The 11,484-nt window shown below is 35.6% G+C and overlaps 2 protein-coding genes across 9 annotated transcripts in view; one reads left to right on the forward strand and one right to left on the reverse strand.

Moving 5' to 3' along the window:
• Positions 1 to 11,484, reverse strand: part of LOC18106420 (2-alkenal reductase (NADP(+)-dependent)) — a 22,867-nt gene continuing 11,383 nt past the window's right edge. Inside the window, exons 1-6 of one of the 5 annotated variants that reach the window (XM_052448404.1) lie at positions 10,846 to 10,939; positions 3,437 to 3,681; positions 2,943 to 3,120; positions 2,213 to 2,379; positions 1,024 to 1,106; positions 1 to 597 (exon numbers count right to left, since the gene is read on the reverse strand). In XM_052448404.1, the coding sequence (XP_052304364.1) occupies positions 219 to 597; positions 1,024 to 1,106; positions 2,213 to 2,379; positions 2,943 to 3,120; positions 3,437 to 3,676 (1,047 nt within the window). In that variant the 5' untranslated portion in view covers positions 3,677 to 3,681; positions 10,846 to 10,939 and the 3' untranslated portion in view covers positions 1 to 218. Of the gene's footprint in view, positions 598 to 1,023; positions 1,107 to 2,212; positions 2,380 to 2,942; positions 3,121 to 3,436; positions 3,682 to 10,598; positions 10,722 to 10,845; positions 10,940 to 11,484 lie in introns of those variants that run through there. The other 4 variants (XM_052448403.1, XM_052448405.1, XM_052448407.1 and 1 more) reach the window with 4 other exon arrangements.
• Positions 7,775 to 11,484, forward strand: part of LOC127904492 (uncharacterized) — a 22,205-nt gene continuing 18,495 nt past the window's right edge. For 2 of the 4 annotated variants that reach the window (XM_052448408.1, XM_052448411.1), the window contains exon 1: positions 7,778 to 8,544. In XM_052448408.1, the coding sequence (XP_052304368.1) occupies positions 7,948 to 8,544 (597 nt within the window). In that variant the 5' untranslated portion in view covers positions 7,778 to 7,947. Of the gene's footprint in view, positions 8,545 to 11,484 lie in introns of all 4 variants that reach the window. The other 2 variants (XM_052448409.1, XM_052448410.1) reach the window with 2 other exon arrangements.

Genomic DNA, 11,484 nt, shown 5'->3' on the forward strand with positions numbered 1-11,484 from the left:
TATTGTAAATGTTTAGGAATATATAACACATGGCAATAGGAATATATGTCAATACTGATACATAACTTCAACTATCTTTAATTAGAGACAAGGAAAAATAGTTGGAGTATCACAGTGACGGCACCAGGTTTTCAAAAGTACCTGGCTGTGTATCCAAGAATAATACTTCGACAAACAGCAATGATCATGATCGAAGTAAAATGCTGGTGTTAAAAAAGTCATTCATGAGAAACTGCAACCACCTGTTTTCCAATATTGCGGCCTGCGAAGAGTCCAGTTAGAGCTGCCGGAGCATTTTCAAGGCCTTCTGCTATGTCTTCCACATACACAATCTTTCCTTGTTTGATGTAAGGCAGAACCATGTCTAGATATTTTGGGAACAGGTGAAAGAAATCATGGACCAAGAAACCCTCCATATGAATGCGTTTCGGCACAAGATGCATCAAGTTATGAACACCTTCCGGCTGCTCGAGATTGTATTGTGAGACCATTCCACAAACAGAAATTCGCCCACGGACCCTCATGTTGAGTACTACTGCATCAAGCATTTTTCCTCCAACATTTTCAAAGTAAATATCAATGCCATCAGGAAAGTACCTGCCAAATGATAGAGCAAATTTGGTTTTTAGATTTTACCCTCAAATAACTTGAAGGGGAAATGTCAAAAAGAAAAATATTTTGGTTTACCAACTAAATAGATTAGCAGCACCATAGAAATTTCAACTGCCTAGGTTACCTATGCTGACTAAAAGCCGTAAACATAAAAAATTAGACTCCCTTGCACCACTGGAATATCATATGAATCCCTTACCATGGCCCAGTGAATAGGAATTTCAAGGCAATAAAGCAGACCATACAAAATCGAACAACTCTTTCTTTAACCAGTTTAAGATGCCTTCTTTCACAGCCTGAAACAGATGTTACAGGTTTTTTTCCTAACATCTTACAGCTGTATACAATTTGTTTTTAGTAGGGTTCCATTTTACCACCACAGGTCCAGTGTAAGCAAATTGTACCGCTAACCTTTTCAAAGCTGCATCCAAGTCCAGCTCTTCTTTGTAGTTGAAAGCATCATCAAAGCCAAACTTATTCTTCAACAAATCAACCTTATATTACAGAAATGAGAGGATAGGAGATGTAAAGGTCAAGAAAACAAAAATAAAAAAGAAGCTAATTAATGAGATTGCTTGCTTCACTTTGACAGAAGAATAAATACTAGGATGACAATTATCTATTTAACTTCCATGACACAAAGGGAGAGCCATTTGATCCTCTGATAACTTGCAAAATTACCTCTTTGTCATGCACGAAAAAGGAAAGCATATACAATATTGGAAATGGTAATGGGAAGCCTAGGGAGCTGATGCAGACCATGAAAATATATATTCAGAGAAGATCTAGGACAGCCTACAGAACTACTCGGCACCATATCTCTCACTTACTGAACTACATGCTATCCGTGTTTTTCCCCAAAATTCAGACTGCAAGAAAAAATCAAGGAAAACAATATCCTTGTCCAACAAAATTTTATCCCTAAATTCAGTCAAGATTTTTTACAAGCTTCTAACCATGAAATAGACAGAGTATTGTAAAAGGAACTGGATGTCCAGATACTTGTTCATTGCAACAACTTCCAAGTAATGGAACGACAGAAAATTCATATGGACAAAAGGACTAACCTTAAAATTTCCTACGGACAAAAGGATGTAAAATCTTTGTCAAATGCTGGTGTTTTCTGTAAGTCTTATGTTTTCTAGGCTATTCAGATGTTGTTTTTTGGAAACTGATTAGAATGCATTTACTTGTAGGCTACTTCCAAACTTAGATCCTCATTGGTACATTATTAGAAGAGTAAGCTTTCAAGAGAATATGTTTGGATGCAAGAAACACCCCCCTTTTCATGGTGCCTAAGATTTGTGCGACGCTGAAATTCCCAGGAACCTATTGAATAGAACATTTACGTACCATCTTTTTCTGGCTCTTCCAGTTAATATATTTTGCTTGCCATTTGGCAGCCTTCGACCAGCTTTCTAACTAGCAAAGAGCTTTTTAGTCTTTGGTATAATAACTTATTATTCAAGCAGGTTTGCAATTCCAAGTTTTATTGTGTTCCAGACTTTGAAAAGCAATAGCATCAGATTAGACCGAGAAGCAGTGCCAAATAAAACAGGAAAAACACTAATAACCATAAACATTCACTAAGGAGACATACCTTGTCTTTGCTTCCAGCACTTCCAACAACATAGCAACCTAACAACTTTGCAAACTGCCCAACAAGCTGACCAACCGCACCAGAGGCTGCTGATATGAAAACAAACTCCCCTTTCTTAGGAGAGCATATTTCATAGAAGCCAGCATAAGCAGTCAAACCCGGCATTCCTAGAAGAAGAAATCATAATGGAAACCAATGATAGTTACGGTAATATCTATATCAGCAGTGTCTCACCCTAGTTGCCCTGAACCTTGTGAGGTTAAGAACCGCAGATGGCCTTCTAAACCTCAAAAGGTTGATGAACAACAGCCAGTGAAATCATTTTCTGAGATCATTGACCATACCGAATGATGAATCAAGACAAAGAAGCATCTGAAGAGATAAAAGGCAAGCATGTCTACTCTTAGGACACAATGTATCACATTTTAGCCAACAAATTAATATCCTGACATGACTAGAAGAATCAATAACAGCCCTACACCATGCACACTATAAGAAGTTGGTCTCATTTCTCTTGAGCCACATATCATCATCAACATAATCATAACAAATGTAAGCTTCCCACACCCCATTCAATAACTCGAACTTTACTGAGTTCTAAACACAATAGTTTGGTTTTCTAGAATTCTCAAAAAATCAAACAAAACATTAAAAATTTCAATCAATTTATTAGCACCAACAATGATCTGATTTCATAAATAGAACAGTTACAAAAGCCGAAAAGGCTTACCAAGAATTCCAATATAATAGGAAAGGGGCACATCTTTGTCATGGATTTTAAATAGTGTCTCTGTTGCTGTAATCAGACTGTACTCTTCCCATCCAGTCATTCCCCAAATGAAGTCCCCCTTTTTATAATCCGGATGCCTTGAATCCAAAACTTTAGCCACTCCACGCCCACTTATAGGCTACATTCATACAAATTCCAAGCAAAAACAATGTCACATCTTACTTCAGTAAGACACAAACAACAAAATCTATTAGTTTATGAGCTAAAGTAAGCTATTCTCTCCATAATTTCCATCCACTTCAAAGCAAGTAAATTTACACAAAACATCCACAAAAGCTACAGCTTCATTGTATAATTAAGAACAAAACCATGTTACAAAATTAATTACAAAAACTCAGTTGCTGAAACAAATTAAAAAATGCAATCTTTACTTCAAAACATGCTAAAAGCAAGAGAAACAGTGATAAAACTCAAATGGATCTAAGGTAACTCACCGAACCAGGCTTCAAGGGAGAAATATAAGAGCCCTGAAAGTTTCTCATTCGGTTTCTCATGTAAGGATCACAAGACAAGTAAAGATTTTTTACAAGAACACCGTTAGTACAATCTTCTGGGACCTTGAGTTTGATAGTACTAGTAGTGATGTACATGTCTGACTCTTTAAGAACACCAGGCACGTAGTCCTTGAAGATCACTTGCTTGTTGCTCACCACTTCACCATCATCACTTTCCATTTTCACTTCACAGTTGTTGCTTCAGTTTGTCTCTGTAATGTAGACAGAGGAGAGTGGTTTGTTAAGGGATAACATGGACGACTGGTCACAGGAGTGACTAGCTATGTTACGTCATCCACTGCGGGTTAAATAATCAATTTTTTTTAAAAAAAACTTTTAAATAAAATAAAAAAGAGGATATTATTTTATATATATTTTTTAGTTTTTATTTTTTTAACCTGTTAGTCACTTTATTTTATATTTAAACCAAAAAAAATTATTATCCTATATTGACAAAAAATAAATATAAACTAAAATGTTTTAAATCTTACATGAAAAAAAAACATATTCTTATAGTATTTATACAATAAACTATAAAATGAATTAATAACCAACTGAAAAGTATGGAAAAAAAAATCTAGAGTATGAGAAAAAATACATTTGAAAAAAAAAGATCCTTTCTGGATTTTTGCCGGATCACCCGAGTTTTGGGTTGACCCGGTAGGTTGACTGGTTTACTCAGGGTCAATTGCAGGTTTAGATTTTGAATGAAACATACCCACCCAATGCTGCTGGGTCTGGCCTCCTAGCAAGACCTAAAGCGTTGGGTTCTGTTCTGGGCATGGCCCAAGCTGTTAGGTCCTGGTGGTAAAAGGGTCCAATTGGGTGTTGGGTTATGGTGGTAGGCAGGGCCCAAAACTGTTGGGTTCTAATGAGGTAGGAGGTAGGGTCCATCGTTGTTGAATCCTAGTTGTTGGGTCGTGGTGTGTGAGAGACTGTTATTGTTATTACTACTTTGGGTCCTACACCCAATTGGGTCCTGCACCGGTAGGACCTTATGCTATTTTGGGTCCTGCACACGTCAAGATCCAAAGCAATTTTGAGTCCTACATCAATAAGACCCAGAGTTATTTTGGGTCATACACCTAACAGGACCCAATACCCAATTAGGTCCTGCACTCGACAGGACCTAGGGCCCAATTGGGCGTTGGGTCATGGTGAAGTGGGAGGCACGACCCAAAGTTGTTGGGTCCTGGTTATGAGGCCCAATGTTGTTAGATCCTGGTGAGGTGGGAGGCAAAGCCCACTGTTGTTGAATCCTAGCTGCTGGGTCGTGGTGGGTGGGAGGTTGTTATTTTTATTACTTCTTTGGATCCTGCACCCGGTAGAAACCAACACTCAAATGGGTCCTACACCGGCAGGACCCAATGCTATTTTGGGTCTTGCACACTTCAGGATCCAAAGCAATTTTAGGTCTTGCATCAGCATAACCCAGAGTTATTGTGGGTCTTGCACCTGGCAGGACCCAACACCCACATGGGGCCTGCACCAGGCAAGAGGACCCAAAGTTATTTTGAGTCCTGCACATGTTAGGAACCAAAGCAATTGTGGGTCCTGCACTCGGCAGGACCCATAGGTATTTTGGGTCCTGCACCTGGCAGGACCCAACACCTAATTAGGTCCTGCACACGTCAGGACCAAAGCAATTGTGGGTCCTTCACCTGATAGGACCTAACACCCAATTAGGTCCTGCACACGTCAGGACCCAAAGAAATTTAGGTGCAGGACCCAACTCTAATAGTTCTTGTAGGGGATTGGATCTAACACATAATTTATTTATGTATTTAATAATATATATAATTCAAAACTACTGCATAAAAAATCTAAAGATAATAAAACATTGATAAAACTTTGAATCTCATATACTAATGTTATAAAATTAAAATATCTTCTATTACTCAAAATAAAATCTCTTATACAATACCAAAAATATAAAATATGAGCTCCATCAACTTTATTATGACAATATTATAGAACAAAATTAAAAAAAATTTAAATTTTTTTCAAAGTACTTTTAAAACTATAGGTCAGGTGCACTTTTCAAGCCCCGAGATTCTTGGGTCTGGAAAAGGATGCCAGACCCAAGTTAATAATAATAATAATTGATATATTAATAATAATTGATTTTACTCTTAAAGTCGAATTCTATTCTATGTTTTTTTTTATAGTAATAATATTTATTGTAAATTTAATATTTTTTTCTTGGGTCTCGTTTTGCAGTAAGAGACAATCTTAAAATATTTAAAAAACAATACAAAAAATATATAAAAAATTAATTTAAAGTAAGATGAAAATTCAAAATTTTGTCCACACAATCTCTCTCTCTCTCTCTCTCTCTCTCTCTCTCTCTATATATATATATATATATATATATATATATATATATATATAATAATACAAAAATATCAAAAAATATTAATTTAAAATAAATGAAAATAATTAAAAATCTTCAAATTTCTTGGGTTTGGCTTGTTGAAAGTTAATTCAAAGTAATTCAAATTAAAAATTAAGAAAATTAACGTTGTTGGGTCTTGCTGGGAGGCAAGGCCAACGCTAATGATATTTTTTGGAAGTGTTTCAGGTATGGCATATTAAGTGAAATTTAATTTTAATTATTATAATAGACAATGATAAAATAATCAAAAAATTATGAAGTAAAAACATGATATTCATAAAGTTAGTGGTGGACTGTAAAAGTTAAGTAAAGGCAGTTCAATCCAAGGAGAACAAATTGCCTAGAGCCAAGTATTTTATGCCTTATATATATAGAAAAGTGGACGTCAATAAACAGCAAGTTGCAATAAAAAAGCACATGATGAAGATGTCCAGTGAGCTTGCGATGCTGGATAAGAAAGCTTTGATTAACTGAATGCTAGTTTTTTTTCCTACAGCAAGAGATAAGTGTAACTGTAAGCTACAAATTATTCTTAAAGCAATAAACATCAAAGATTCTTGAAGATAAATAAGAAATGAGAAATAAAGATGTAATTGTTGTTGAGTATATGAGCTCATAAAAAAAAGGAAGGCAATAAGAAAATAAAGACAACGCTTCCCACAAACGCTACAGTGTTATCTACAGTTAAACACTCTGTTGGATCTGACTGGGAGGCAGGACCCAATGCTATTGACACTTTTTGGAAGTGTTTTGGGTCTGACTTGTCAACCAAACCTGACAACGTTGGGTTTGGCTACCAAAGCCAGACCCAGCAGCTTTTGAAAGAGAAGACCACGTCTCCAACCACAATTCTTGACTAAAAACACAGGAAAGAAACGCCCCAAAGGTGTTACAATGCCGTCCACAGTGCAAATACTCTATAGTCATAGTGTCGTCCACAGGGCAATGTATCTATGTCCATAGTAAATATACAGTATTTCTACAGTGTTTTTCCATATGTTTTAATATATAGCAAATCAATTGTGCAAGTCCACAGTTAATTGTCTCTTAGTTCACAGTACATACATGTATAGTAAGTCCACAGTGAATTGTCTCTTGGTCTACAATGCATTCATGTACAGTAGAAATCCCATAATATATAATAAAACAATTATGCAAGTCCATAGTTAATTGTCTCTTGGTTCACAGTACATACATGTATAGTAAGTCCATAATGAATTGTCTCTTGGTCCACAATGCATTCATGTATACTAGAAATCCCATAATATATAATAAAACAACTGTGCAAGTCCACAATTAATTGTCTCTTGGCCCACAGTGTATATATGTATAGTAAGTCCATAATAAATTGTCTCTTGATTCACAATGTATTCATGTACAGTAGAAATCTCACGTGGTTTAGAGTTCTATCAATGTTTTAAATGGGCAATTTTAAGAATAAATTATCTTTTCTAATATTTCTGTGTTAAATAAATAAATACTTTCAAATATATGATGGGGTTAAACAAAAACCACACCGCGTGTAAATAAACAAACACTTTAAAAAATATAATAGGAATGAAACACATATCACACCGTGTTGGAGAATAAGTTTGTTTATTTTTTAAATTTACTTTTTTATTATAAAATTATAAAATTGATATTTTTTTAATTTTTTTTATAATTTTAATAGGTTGATGTTAAAAATAAAATAAAAATTTTAAAAAATTATTTTAATATATTTAAAATAAAAGATATTTTAAAAAACCGGCTTGAAATATAATATCAACCACGATCTTAGAACAAACGGAGTGTAATAATTTATTTATTTATTTATTTGTTTTAAGATAAAGAGTATTGGGACCACACATCACATCATCCCCCATGTTCCACTCGTTTGCGTCAAACTGAGGCTTTGTGCTTTGGTTTTCCTACTCGCCAGCACCAACCGACCTGAGTTCCTATATATACATGTGCATCATCCCTTCTCTTGTCCTGAAACATCAATCAAACATCTTATTATCCGTTCTGTCTTGTCCTGTCCAACGCTACTTGAACTTTCAGATTGCATAAGAGGATGGAATTGAAGTTCGTAGAACCCGTGGCCAAGAATGGAAAGGAATTGGCTCAAGTTAATGAAGAGGATGTTGCGTCGGAGTTTAAAAGATGGGAAAACGCTGTGGTTGCTTATTTTCTTGGCCATGATTCAACCTTCGGTCCAACTTCTTTCAACAAGTTTATCAACAATTTAATCGACTCGGAGTGGAGAAAATATGGGAATGTTAAGGTATATTCACAAGGGTCAGGAGTTTTTGTCTTGGATTTTGAATCTGCTCATGGCAAGGAGTTGGCATTGGGTGAGGGTCCAAGGTTTTATGATGGTAGTAAACCTTTTATTTTAAAGCCATGGAGTCGTGATCTGAGTTTGGAAATCAAAGAGTTGAAGTCAGCACCGATTTGGATTAAGTTACCGAATCTGAGGTTGCATCTGTGGTCTCCTGAGGCACTTAGTAAGATTGCAAGTTTGGTGGGCAGACCTTTGTTTGCTGATACAGTGACAGCATCAAGAGAGACGTTATGCTTTGCAAGAGTTTGTGTCGAAGTGGATTTTGATAAGATGTTACCTGATTCAGTCACCATTGAGGATGACAAGGGCTACAGCTATGATCAAAAGGTTGAGTATGAATGGCAGCCCACATCTAGATGCTCCTATTGTCTGCACCTTGGGCATTCTGATTCTTGTCCAAGACGCAAAACGACTTTCCCATGCTCGTGCTGCAAGGAATATGGACGTTTCTGCTGTAAGCGAAGCTGTGGCCCTCCCAGGATTCTGTTTGGGACAGCACAAGGTGCTGCAAATACTTCGTCTAAGACAGCATTCGGTTCAACTCCTGCAATGTTTGCTGATGAAGCCCCAGTATTTGGTGCAAACTTTTCGTCCACTCCAGCATTTAGTTCAACTCCTGCTTCAACATTTGGTTCCACTCTGTTTAGTACAACTGCTCCTGGTGCTAACAGTCCAGAGGATGATGCAAGGACTTCTTTGTCTACTCCAGCATTTGGTTCAGCGCTTCCTGCTGAATAAATTTCAATTTACCAATCTCCAACCACAATAATTTGATTTTGAAAATTTTCGAAAAGAAAATAAGGAATTATTTTTCAAACCTATTTGTTATCTCAAAACAGTGTTCTGAATTTCATAAACTGAACCTTAAAAATAGATTAGGGCACATCTTGGTCATGGATTAGCTAGTGTCTGTGTTTCTGTAATAAGACTATATTGTTCTTAAAATTTGTATGTCTTGAATCCAATCCTTTAGCAACTCCTCGCCCACCCCGTAGGCTGCATTTGCATGATTTCAAGCATCCAAGTGTCACAAATTAATTCAGTAACCACACAAACACACATAAGAAACCCAATCATTCTACAACATGAATTCATCTAGACTCTTTAAAATTACCACCTTCTTGACTCTTAGCCATTTCAGTCCTGTAATTTGACACAAGACTTGCATAAGAATCCAATAGTTTCACTTCAAAGTAGCATTAAAATCAATCCCTTGTCACTAAACGGCGTACAGAATCCAAATTTTTACTTGAAAGGCAATAGAAACAGAGATAAAACTCATATGGGTATTCGAAAACTGATCAAAGCAGGCTTAGATAGATCAATGGGAATGCCTTGGAGGTTTGTCATTAGGCCTTCCATGTAAGGATCACATGACTGATAAAATTCTTTACAAGAATCCCATTCTTACATTCTGGTTCTGGGACCTTGAGTTTTATGGTACCTAGTTGTCACATTCATGTCTCATCTTTAAGGTGACCAACCACGTAGTCTTTAAAGATCACTCTCCATTGTTGCTCACTACTTCACCACCACTCTTCATTGCATAATGTTAAATTTTCTGTTCCTTCCTGCACTCCCTCCCCTTGAATATTGCTTAGTTTCTTCAGAATATCAAATCCAGATATTGTGTAGTCCATGCTTGAACTAGAATATCTTAGTGGAATTAGTGTAAGACAATGTCATACAATGAACTTTGATCTTTTGCCACCTTCCTCTAAATTCCTCTTGGAAAGATGAGAAACAAGATCTTAGAAAACAACCCCATCTAACAAAAACACTTTCGAAAAACCTTAATCACAAACAAATTTGCAAGAAATGAGAAAAAGATTCAATCTTTACTTCAAAAATTCAAAAAATAAAGGGAAAAGAAAGAAATAAAACTCAAATGGGTGCGAACTTAACTGGCCACACCATGCTTAAAGAGAGGTATTTTTGAGCCTTGGAGGTTTCTCATTCAGTTTCTCATGCAAGGATCACAAGAGCAGCAGAGAATCTTGACAAAAACTCCATTAGTAACCTTCTGGGACCTCCGCATTGTTCACTGTTGCTTCATTCTCAGTGACACAAGACAGAGAAGCATTGTGTTTTATCTGTTGACTTGCATAGACAACTTGCCATATGTGAATACTGAATACAGTTGGTGGAGAGATTTGGAGTTTAGGTTACATTTTAGTCTCTCCATTTTGAGGTGGTTGCCATACCACAAAACATCCACAAAAGCTACAGCTTCATTGTATAATTAAGAACAAAACCATGTTACAAAATTAATTACAAAAACTCAGTTGCTGAAACAAATTAAAAAATGCAATCTTTACTTCAAAACATGCTAAAAGCAAGAGAAACAGTGATAAAACTCAAATGGATCTAAGGTAACTCACCGAACCAGGCTTCAAGAGAGAAAAATAAGAGCCCTGAAAGGTTCTCATTCGGATTCTCATGTAAGGATCACAAGACAAATAAAGATTTTTTACAAGAACACCGTTAGTACAATCTTCTGGGACCTTGAGTTTGATAGTACTAGTAGTGATGTACATGTCTGACTCTTTAAGAACACCAGGCACGTAGTCCTTGAAGATCACTTGCTTGTTGCTCACCCTACTTCACCATCATCACTCTCCATTTTACACTTCACAGTTGTTGCTTCAGTTTGTCTCTGTAATGTAGACACAGAGGACAGTGGTTTGTTAATGGACAACGTGGACGAGTGATGTTTAAGGTGGGCGATTTTAAGGATAAGTTATCTAATTAGTCCCTAATATTTGGATATAAGATGAAAAAAAGTTATAAATTATATATATTTTTTAATTAAAGACTGAATATAGAGTTTTTGGTGAGATTTAAGCACACCTATAGTATGTGTTGAATAAATAAATATTTTAAAATATGCAAAAGGAAATAAAACACAAATTATTACATACCGCTTAGAGTATATTTAATTAGGAGTGAGTTTGCTAATGCTTTTAGGTATTTTTTAAAATTATTTTATCTTTATAAAATCATTAAATTAATATTTTTTAATGATTTTTTATAATTGTAATGGGTGATGTTTAAAATAAAATAAATTTAAAAATTATTTTAATACATTTTAAATAAAAATATTCTTAAAAATCTCGCTTTGTACTATAGTAACAGTCACGCACTACGTCATCAAACAGGTGGAGACAAAAAGTCGAATGAATATCAAGTAATAATTTATTTATTTATTTGTTCTCAGATAGAGTACGGTCATCTCATGCACTTCACTCGATGCTTCCCATCATCCCC

Source organism: Populus trichocarpa, chromosome 17 (genome assembly GCF_000002775.5).
Source record: "Populus trichocarpa isolate Nisqually-1 chromosome 17, P.trichocarpa_v4.1, whole genome shotgun sequence".
Taxonomy (NCBI): domain Eukaryota; kingdom Viridiplantae; phylum Streptophyta; class Magnoliopsida; order Malpighiales; family Salicaceae; genus Populus; species Populus trichocarpa.